This window comes from Chiloscyllium plagiosum, chromosome 26 (genome assembly GCF_004010195.1).
Source record: "Chiloscyllium plagiosum isolate BGI_BamShark_2017 chromosome 26, ASM401019v2, whole genome shotgun sequence".
NCBI lineage: Eukaryota > Metazoa > Chordata > Chondrichthyes > Orectolobiformes > Hemiscylliidae > Chiloscyllium > Chiloscyllium plagiosum.
In genome coordinates, this window is record NC_057735.1 from 28744172 (window position 1) to 28755927 (window position 11756).

General features: G+C 41.9%; 1 protein-coding gene across 2 annotated transcripts in view; it reads left to right on the forward strand.

Annotated features, from left to right (window-relative positions):
- itpr3 (inositol 1,4,5-trisphosphate receptor, type 3) overlaps window positions 1–11756 on the forward strand; it is a 274637-nt gene that overhangs the window by 54377 nt on the left and 208504 nt on the right. For both annotated transcript variants that reach the window (XM_043716798.1, XM_043716799.1), the window contains exon 3: window positions 10648–10769. In XM_043716798.1, the coding sequence (XP_043572733.1) occupies window positions 10648–10769 (122 nt within the window). The remainder of the gene's footprint in view (window positions 1–10647; window positions 10770–11756) is intronic.

Consider the following 11756-nt stretch of genomic DNA (forward strand, 5'->3'; position numbering starts at 1 on the left):
GGCAGGGTTTCAAGGGAGTATCCATTGAAGAATGATTTTTTTTTGTTTGCACAATGATCTAAAGGAAACCAATTCAAAGTAAATGGGAAAATAATTCCTCAGCTGAACTGTTCATCCATAACTTTACTGAAAGAATTGAGAAGAAATTTGTGAGGTTTCTCTGCTTTTTTGTTGTTGCACTACAGGAAAATAAATAAATTGCACATTCCTTACCATCAGTGGATAGATATGTGTGTGTATATATATATTTTGGGTTCAAGTCCTACCTGCTCCAGAGGTGTGTTATAACATTTCTAAACAGGTTGGTTAGAAAATATATAGAGTTATTAACTAATCATAGTTATCAATCAGACATGGGGAAAACTCAGTGTTTGAAGACTTCAGGAACAATTGATTTGATGTTACTTGCACCTCCCGAACATACAAGATTTAATGTCATGTCTCAAAATACTCATATATTATACCTTAAAACATATTCTAGCAGAACTATTAACTGGATTATTCCAAGATTTGGTGTTCAAGAATGTGAAGGAGATAGAGAGGCAGAGGATCTTAATAATGTTATTCCAGAGTCAAGTCTCTCACAATACAGAGATTCAGCAACTCCTCTTCATGCATGGCACTTTTGAGTGCTTGGGAAATGAAACAGCTTGATAGCGCTGAAGAATAACTGCCTGCCCTTGCTGCCCAGGGCTGGATATTATAGGACACAGTTTCCCATTTGCTTGACTAAGAAATCAGTTACAAGCCAGTCCACAAAAGTGCTGGCTGCCCCGGAGTCATTTTACGCTGCGAGGGGCATTGAGTGACTCGAAGTGAGAATTGTGGCTGTGAATGGGGAGGATATCCTACCTTAAAAAGCTGTTGGTCAATCTGATTGATTTTAGAGATGACTAGATACTATGGGCACACTTTCGTACCTGGACATTGGCTAGGCCACTTTTGGAATACTGCATTGAATTCTGGTCTCCCTACTATAGGAATGGTGTTGAGAAACTGGAAAGGGTTCAGAAAGGATTTACAAGGATGTCACCAAGGTTGGAGGGTTTGAGCCATAGCGAGAGGCTAATTAGGCTGGGGCCACTTTCCCTGGAGTGTCAGAGGTTGAGGGGTGACCTTATAGAAGTTTATAAAATAATGGGGGGCATAGTTAGGGTGAGTAGCCAAAGTCTTTTGCCCAAAGTAGGGGAGTTTAAAACTAGAGGACACGGGTTTAGGGTGAGAGGGAAAAGATCTAAATGGGACCAAAGGGGCAACTTTTTCATGCAGGGTGGTGGATGTATGGAATGGGTTGTCAGAAAAGTAAGGTACCTAGATAATCCGTATTCAGGAGCAGACAGAATCTGAAAAAACAGCCAGAGGAAGTGGTAGAGGCTGGTACAGTTGCCACATTTAAAAGGCATCTGGATGGGTACATGAATAGGAAGGATTTAGAGGCATATGGGCCAAATGCTGGCAAATGAGACTGGATTAATTTAGGATATCTGGTGACATGGACGAGTTGGACCAAAAGATTTGATTCCGTGCTGTACATCTGTATGACTCTATGGTGGCTGAAGATTGAGACATTGGTAGTGGTACACTGATTGAGGAGACATGCAATGGTGTGAGTAGTGTGTACATCTGTGCATTCCATTGCTTGATCAAAGACTTAGAGGCATAGAGATGTACAGCATGGACATAGACCCTTCGGTCCAACCCGTCCATGCTGACCAGATATCCTAACCCAATCTAGTCCCACTTGCCAGCACGCGGCCCATATCCCTCCAAACCTTCCTATTCATATACCCATCCAAATGCCTCTTAAATGTTGCAATCAAATGCCTCTTAAATGTTGCAATTGTACCAACCTCCACCACTTCCTCTGGCAGCTCATTCCATCCTCTGTGTGAATAAGTTGCCCCTTAGTCTCTTTTATATCATTCCCCTCTCATCCTAAACCTATGTCCTCTAGTTCTGGACTCCCCAGGGGAAAGACTTTGTCTATTTATCCTATCCATGCCCCTCATAAATTTGTAAACCTCGATAAGGTCACCCCTCAGCCTCTGACGCTCCAGGGAAAACAGCCCCACCTTGTTCAGCCTCTTCCTATAGCTTAAATCCTCCAACCCTGGCAACATCCTTGTAAATCTTTTCTGAACCCTTTCAAGTTTCACAACATCTTTCCAATAGGAAGGAAACCAGAACTGCATGCAATATTCCAACAGTGGCCTAACCAATGTCCTGTACAGCCTCAATATGACCTCCCAACTCCTGTACTCAATACTCTGACCAATAAAGGAAAGCATACCAAATGCCTTCTTCACTATCCTATCTACCTGCGACTCCACTTTCAAGGAGCTATGAACCTGCACTCCAAGGTCTCTTTGTTCAGCAACACTCCCTAGGACCTTATCATTAAGTGTACCAAATCATTTATGTAAATGACAAAAAGTAGAGGGCCCAGCACCAATCCTTGTGGTACTCCACTGGTCACACTGAAAAGCAGCCCTCCACCTCCACCCTCTGTCTTCTATCTTTGAGCCAGTTCTGTATCCAAATGGCTAGTTCTCCCTGTATTCCATGAGATCTAACCTTGCTAATCAGTCTCCCATGTGGAATCTTGTCGACGCCTTACTGAAGTCCATATAGATCACATCTACCGCTCTGCCCTCGTCAATCCTCTTTGTTACTTCTTCAAAAAACTCAATCAAGTTTGTGAGATATTATTTTCCACACACAAAGCCATGTTGACTATTCCTAATCAGTCCTTGGCTTTCCAAATACATGTATATCCTGTCCCTCAGGATTCCCTCCAACAACTTGCCCACCACACACGTCAGGCTCACCAATCTATAGTTCCTTGGTTTGTCCTTGCCACCCTTCTTAAACAGTGGCACCACGTTTGCCAACCTCCAGTCTTCTGGCACCTCACCTGTGACTATCGATGATACAAATATCTCAGCATGAGTCCCAGCAATCACTTCTCTAGCTTCCCACAGAGTTCTCGGGTACACCTGATCAGGTCCTGGGAATTTATCCATCTTTACCCGTTTCAAGACATCCAGCACATCCTCTTCTGTAATCTGGACATTTTGCAAGATGTCACCATCTATTTCCCGACAGTCTATATCTTCCATATCCTTTTCCACAGTAAATACTGATGCAAAATACTCATTTAGTATCTCCCCCATTTTCCGCGGCTCCACACAAAGGCCGTCTTGCTGATCTTTGAGGGGCCCTATTCTCTCCCTAGTTACCCTTTTGTCCTTAATGTATTTATAAAAACCCTTTGGATTCTCCTTAATTCTATTTGCCAAAGCTATCTCATGTCCCCGTTTTGCCCTCCTGATTTCCCACTTCAAGCAGTTGTTAGCCTTTGAACTCAAATTAGAAATAGAAAGTGCTGGTTTGAAGTTCTGAAGAAGAATCATATTGGACTTGAAACGTTAACTCTGTTTCCACGTCCATGTACACTATCAGACTTGCTGAGTTTCTCCAGAACTTTCTGCTTTGATTTCAGATCTCCAGTATCCACAGTACTTTGCTTTTCTTTACACTTTGGATGTTGATTGAGGACATGTGCTTGCCTGACTGATGAAACAGGGTGTTGGTTATGACAAAGTGATGTTCTAATTATGTCAGGAGGAGGACTTCACTGAAGTCAGCTTTCTCTGCTCCATTCTTGCCAATCACATCCTTTCAGAGATTTTCATCTTTCCTGACTACATGTTGAAACCTCTGAGGAGGATCATTTGTTGCCTGCTGGGACTTGGTCTGGGGTTTACTCAAGGTCAGTGTAGAATCTCTCTTTAGCTTTATCTGTTGACTTAGCTATGGAACATATACACTGATGATTCCTCATTGGGGTGAACTGAACAGTCAGAAGGTACTCGCTTATCCAAAGGGGGAAGACATCAGATGAATTAGTGTTTAATGTTGAAGCTCACCTGTGGAGGCCACTCCTCCTCTCAAAGACTCTTCTAGGAAGGGGCGCACTGTCATCCTTGCTCATTCACTTGGTCTTCTGCTGCATGTCATGTGCCAGTAAGGATAACAATGTTGATGTGAAGATTTCTGACTTTCATAGTAATGTGCAGTGCTCAGGTTTGTCAGTATTAGAATTGTCCATTACATGCTCACTGCACATCAGCTACCACACAGCAGAACAGGGCCTAAGTCCAATCATAGGAGGGTTGAGATGATTTTAAGCTAGACTTTGCTGTGCAATATTATCGTGGTCTGTGCATGATCATATGCAAGTAACTAGATAATCTGTACTGCATTCAGGAGCAGACAGAAGCTGAAGAACCAGTCAAACAAGTAATCGCGCTGTGGCATGGCAGGACAGTGAAGTTTTTCAATCATAAGCAATGATTGGGGAAGGGCAGAACACTGATTCAAAGTATAAGATCATCAAGACAGAAATTACGCCATAGGCCTGGAGATTATCTCTGCTAAATTTAATCTAAAACTAAATCAGTCCAACCTCAGTCATTTGACATGAGAATGCAGATGACACTTGTTTTGGCACTCACCCAGAAGCTGAGCACCTGACCATTGTGGACTTCTCCAAATCCTATGTGAAAATGGGCCTTTCACTAACCATCCAGAAACTAAACAACCAGCTCCTCAGCAAATCATTGACCCATCAAAGAAGATCACCACTGAGATAATGGATTATATGATCCACAACTTGTGAGTCTCCTTTTGGCAAAAGTATGATGTGGGGGTGCTGGTGTTGGACGGGGGTGGGGGTGGACAAAGTTTAAAAAAACATAAATGGTAGGTTTATTTGGAAGTACTAACTTTCGGAGCACTGCTCCTTCATCAGGCTGGTATTGTGTGATTTTTAACTTTGACCAAGGCAGACATAAATGTTGAAATTCATTATTGTCTCCACTGTGGCCAAATAAAGACAAGAATGTTTAAGGACTAGAATCTCACACTGAAGAATGAAGTTATGCTTTTCTGGGCAGCAATGATCTCTATGTGCTTTGGTGACTTGAACAATCTACAGCAGACACCACAAAGTACAGGAGAAGTGCCACCAGTGGTGCATTCTAGAGATTCACTAAAACCAGTGGTAGGTCAAACAATCCTCTCCTAAGTCAACATGCCCAGCATTGGTTTCCACTGAGAGGGGTATGTGAGTTGTATGTGTGACACCAACTCATTACTTTGAACTCAGTAGCTGAAGCAGACTCCAGGAGGACAATGGAAAGACTTTTGGCATTGTTCTCAAAGTTTACTTAGGAAGATCAGACATTTCTGCCAATTCATGGCAGACCCTGGCCTGTGACTGACCAAAATAAAAAAGGTTTATTCAGGAAGACACCAAACAGATTTGAGAGATTTTGTCAGGAACACACAGATATTGTCAAAATACCAGAGAGCACAGACAAACCTCCAAATACCCGAGTTACTTCACCTTTAAACATTTGCAGCCTACATGTTGTAGAGACTGCAGTTCGTGCATTGGACTTTTCGGCCATATCTAATCTTGCGAAACCAGAGCAGAAGAAAGTAATTTCTGATCGCAATGGTCTGCCCAAAATATTGAGGAGCTGAATTTTAAAAAAAATAATGCCACCACTTATCTGTTCATGCGACATTAATAAAATTTTCTCTGACTATATTGTCATTGAGCAGTGGATATTGGGCACATTGCCTTAGCCTGATTTCCTATGTAAAGTGAATGACTATAGTGGACTAGGGAAAAGTAAAGAAATAAAAATATAAGGCAAAGTGATTTTTTTAACAGAAGTTAGTTTTATGAAAGGATATGTGCTTGCTGTTCCAGTAATACACCTCAGCTCCTCAAATGATAAATTACAGTGAAACATCCTTTATCCATCATAATGGAAAGGATCCCATGAGGATCGTTGATATTTTGTTTACCTGCCTGATGCAGTCATAGTCTAGCAATGAGAATTAAGCCAATAAAGATATCGGAAGATGCAGGAAATAGAGGAGATGAAGTGAAAATATCATAAGGTATTTGTGCAATAAAGCAAACTCTTGTAGAAAACTTGGATCAATTAAAATTCCGGCAAAGAATACAGATGACAGATAATCGAAATTTCACTAAAGGGGTTCCAAGGTATGGCGATCCTGCCAAATCTTCTTCATTCGAGCCGAGTGTGTCTAAGGACTTTCTTGGAACTTGGAATAAGAGAAGTTTTATTTGAATTAGATATGAACAATACTTCTCACAGTTTTACTTTCCAAGAAGCAATATGATCAATGCTTACTGCTCTTCCAAAGTTAAGGTGCCTCTTTCGAATTTAAAGGAATCATTGGTCTCAGCTTGTCAGACATAGAGCATGTCATGACAAACCTATGTGCCGACAAACATCAAAACACAGGAACTGCATTTTAGCTGCACTTTTTGGAAACCTGTTCAAATTCATTTGAAATGTTTTTCATGTTTTTAATGTTGGAAGAAGTGACTGTTTTATTGACTCCTTGATCGATGTTGGAATTGCGGCATCTGACACTGTTTAGGCAGCAAAATATCCACTGAATATGTTTAAAAGGCTCTGACCTCTAACCTATAATACAAATGAACAGCACAGGAATCCAAGCATGAAACAGACAGCCTAATAGCAACTGTTAGGGAATGAAATCTGCCATCCTTACACTTCTGGCCTACCTGTGTCTCCAGACGTGGTTGACTTTTAAGTGCCCTCTGGGCAATAAGTACTGGTCTCGTCACCAATGCTCACCTCCCACACATGAACAGTGAAAGATATTCAGATTGCGGAATTTTAGTGTCACAAATTGGAAATACAAACTGAGAGTGAGGTCAGCGATCTTGATCTGGGGTCTTGGTGATCAGTGGAACCAACATAAAACTTTAAAGCTAAAGAAGAGTATAAAATTAGATACAAAAAGAGGAACAATGTGGAATCATCCCTTTCTGATAAATGGCAAAGCAAGTCATGGAAGGGATCTGTCAAAGGGGACAATGAGGGATAGGGGTTGGTCATTGCAAGGGGCCCTTTGAGCTTGCTTCCAACCCCATTGACCCCTCTCCCTGTGAGTTACACCCCATGACCTCTTCACACCCCACCCCAAAGGCAACTTTTGTGCCTCCTGCTCATGCTCCCAGTTGCTGTTGGCTTCGTACTGACCGACTGTTTCAGGCAGAGTTCGACAGTAGTCCTGGGAAGCAAAAGGCAAAGTAAGAATGTAGTTTTTAAAAAAAATCCAGAAGCTGTTTATTATGTGCTACAGTGACACTCTACAGCTTTGGTTGTTCTATTCCTTGACATCAAACCAAATTAAATCTCATCAGGAATATAATCTCTTAAAACTGGAAACATTTCAAACATCAAACTGCTTGAGGTAGTAGAACAGGAAATTTGAGTTTTTAGTGTCTGATTTTTAGTCTCAGAAATGTGTCAACCTTCTGTCCAGATATTAACACACTGCTGTCTATCCATTTGCTCTAAATTCCAATTGAGCCAGTGACTCAAAATGAAAACAGTACTATCTTTGCAGAAAACATTTTTATTAGCATTTCCCAGCAAAACAAAACTGTGCTGGACAACAACAAATGCAGAAAAATCCAAAAATTTGATGGTGTCCCGACTCTTTATGATCCAAAGGACTGTAATTTTAAAGCCTACGCGAGAGAGTAGTGGTTGATAAAGTATGGCGCTGGAGAAAGCGCAACAGGTCAGGCAGTATCTGAGGAGCAAGAGAGTCCAAATTTCGGGCTTAACCCTTCATCAGGACTGGGGAGGGGGAAGGAGGTTGAGAAGTAAATGGAGGGTGTGGGGCTGGAGGAAAGACGGTTGGGATAGTGATAGGTTGGTGAAAGTAGGAGGTGATTGAGGTACGTCGGTGGGAAGTGTTGAGCAGATAGGTGAGAAGGAAAATGGACAGGTAGGTCAGGCTAAGAGGGCAGAGCCGAGTCAGAGGGTTGGTTCTGGGAGAAGATGGAGGGGAGGTTTGGAAATTGGTGAATTCAATGTTAATGCCACATGGTTGTAGGCTCCCAAGGTGGAAGATGAGGTGTTCCTCCTTCAGTTTGTTGGTGGCCTTGTTTATGTGGTGGAGGAGGCCCAGAATAGGCATGTCATGGTGAGGGTGGGAGGGGGAGTTGAAATAGGGTGGAGTGGACCTATCTCTGTCCCAACGATCTTACCCACAGCCCCAGCCTCCCTCCACCCATTTATTTCTCAGCCCCTGCCCCCTCTCCAGTCCAATGGTTCAGCATGAAGCATCAACTCTCTTGCTCCTCAGATGTTACCTGACATGCTGTGCTTTTTCCAGCGCCATACTTTATCGACTCTGACGTCTCCAGCATCTGCTGTCCTCAATATCTCCCCAGAGAGTAGTGGTCACAATTGGCAGCCAATTTTAAAGATGCATTGACCACTTCAAATACATTGGACATTTATTTCCATTTCTGACTCTTTTAATGAAAACCTGATAGTTCCAGCTTATGTACACTATAATAGGTCAGGCACTTCCTGTATATTGGGCGGCAAGGTGGCTCAGTGGTGAGCACTGCTGCCTCTCAGTGCCAGGGACCTGGGTTTGATTCCAGCCTCGGACACCTGTTTGTGTGGAGTTTGCATATTCTCCCCGTGTCTGCATGGGTTTCCTCTGGGTCCTCTGGTCTCCTTCCACAATCCAAAGATGTGCAGGTCAGGTGAATTGACCATGCTAAATTGCCAATAGTGTTAGACACATTTGTCAAGGGTAAATATATGGTTGGGAAATAGGACTGGGTGGGTTACTCTTCAGGGGGTCACTGTGGACTTGTTGGGCCGAAGAGGCCTGTTTCTATACTGAAGGCAATCGAATCTATGTAATATCTTGAAACTTTATTGAGATAGATTGTTATGTTATCCGGTTTACAAAGAAAGGTCACAGAACAAGTGAGCAAAACAGATTATCACTTTTTTCACAGACATGGGAAAAAGCAAGTCCTTTCTATTTATCTGTACGTGTCAGCAATCATGACTGTGAATAGCAACAATCAGATTCTTTCCTATTACAATGAAGTTATTGTTTGGAGATGAAAGTTACATGGAATCAGTTTGGTGAAACTTAAATCGTTGTTTCCTTTTCTAACCTTGGACTGAACAACATGAAACCTGTCAAAAATACTGAGCTTTAAGGAATAAATTAAATGTCTTTGGATATGACCCTGTCAACCAGAATCTGAGGTGCATTTATAATACAGCAGTAAAAGGCAACAATTGAAATTTGCAGACATTATGCAAATTTAACATACATTCTGCAGAAAATAAACTTAAACATATTGCAAGCTAATACAGATCTTTAGAGACAGACAAAATCTGTTTGCTGTTAGAGTGGATCTTTAAGATTTTCACTGAAGCAGAAACCATTCTCATTGTGAAAGCTGATCATGTTTGTGGAAAATTCTTAACTTGTGCATACTTGAATAAGAAATTGATTCATTTCATGTTCATATCTGCAAGATAAAATTGATTTTGCCCTTTTTGGATCATGCTTTTTATTCATCGACTTTTTATTCTAATTATTTCATCAGAATTTGAGGTAAGGAATGCAGATGACTCATAAATACTCGTAAATGAAACTGAAGACTGCAGCAAACATCTAGCACATAGAATCAATGAGCTGAGATTTTATGGTTTCATGCTGATGAATTAGAAGACGTGAAATTCAGCATTTGACCTTGTTACCTAGTTATCCACCCTCAACTCTGAGATTTTATGATAAATTAGGGGAGTGCCAGGCCACCTGTCTTCAGTTTACGGAACCCCTGAAGTGACTCATTCAGTCACCACCAGCATCTTAGTGCAGGTTGTGGTGGGAAGGCCGTCGGTCCATGCCATGTGGGATGTTCAGCTGTTTTTCTTGTCTAACTGGTGTTTGACAAAGTAGCGGAGTTCTTTACTTTGGGGACCCATCCACCAGAAGTCAAAGTGGTGGAGGGCTGCTATTGTCGGAGAGAAGCATGGGAACTCAGTTGAGAGGATTAAAGACATCAAGTTGGGATGCAGTTAGGATCACAGTTGTAAAGTAGACAGCAACTCAGTATGTACAACGGAGTGAAATGTTAGAGATGGGGCAGGTGTCATCGAGTGCCAGTAGCATCCTGGCTTTAATGGTGGGGAGAATCAAAGAACTGCTATATCTGGAATGTTTATGAAATGAATCAGTGGCTGTGATAGGAGGATCAGTAATGTGGGGAAGTGAAGATTTACATAGACAAGTTGGTAAGGACTTAGGAAAGTTCAAAGCTGTTGGAGATGATGAGGAGCTATCAAGAAGGGAACGTGTACATATTCACTAATAGTAAGCTGAGTGGACATTCATTGAGGAATGACTACTGTTTCCTTTCATTGTATTGTAAATAACAAGTAAGCAATGTAATTGAGAATAGCTACCACTGTACCCAGAATATTTTGTTGTGTGAAGGAGTGAGCTTCAATTGTGAATGATGTTGCCCTTCAAAGAGCAACAGTATCACACAGTCCCTTGCCCACTAGTAAGAATCTCATGTTGCCCCTTGAACACTCAACTGGAAAATGGGACACTTTGCTCTTGACCTTTCTCCTTACTGCCAATCTCACGTGATTCTCCATATTATTGCAAGACAATTCTGCCTGTGGTGTCTGAATAAACCATTATTTTTAAATGTTTAAAATCTCTATGTTGCAGATTGCCTGTTCAAAGTATGTCCTATGAACCGCTACTCAGCACAAAAACAATACTGGAAAGCAAAACAAGCAAAGCAGGACAAAGATAAAATTGCAGACATTGCATTGTTACAGAAGCTTCAGGTAAGGCATCTATTCCTTATGTTCCTTGCATGAATTTCTGATTTTTCAGCATCCTTTTTCAGAATAGATATTTAAAAAAAATGTTTCTACTGGATAAGATTCCAAAATTCTGGGTTTGAATTTTTGCAATTTAAATAGTGTATGGACTTGGCATTTGTTTCCAGACATCTTCTAGAACTATTATCACCAGCATGCAAAGTCCTTGTCCACTAGATCTCCAGATCTCCATTGGCTAAGTAGGTTACTAATTACTCTCTGTCCAACATGTCTGTGGCAGTTGACAGGAAATGGGCAGGGCAGCTGCAAATTGTAAGTGCTTGATTGAGTGTCTAGCTGGGCTTTATCGGTTGTGCCAACACCAAGAATCCTGACAGCAATGTGTGCAGACGACTCAATACACGCGTCGATGGCATGATCCAATCATTTGAGAGCATTCTTTGTATTTGCCATTCAAACGCCTCATAGGCAAAGGTTCTACCATGTCCACCTTGTTCATAATAGGTGAATACACCCAAGTATGATGTGATTAGTTGAATCCTGCTTGATAGTTTGCTGAATTTTAGATAATATGGTGATCTGTCAGAATTTCTGCAGTGTAGTCAGCACCTTTGCTGAAAAGCCAATCGAATATATACCAATCTTTTAAAGGCAAAGTTGAACTGGCCTTACTCAGGTCGTGGAGAAAGTGAGGTCTGCAGATGCTGGAGATCAAAGTTGAAACTTTATTGCTGGAACAGCACAGCAGGTCAGGCAGCATCCAGGGAACAGGAGATTCGACATTTCGGGCACAGGCCCTTCTTCAGGAATGAGCAGAGCGTGTTCAGCAGGAGAAGATAAAAGGTAGGGATGAGGGACTTGGAGGAGGGGCGTTGGAAATGTGATAGGTGGAAAGAGGTCAAGGTGAGGGTGATAGGTCGGAGTAGGATGGAGGCGGAGAGGTCAAGAAGAAGACTGCAGGTCAGGAAGGCGGTGCCGGGCTGGAGGAAT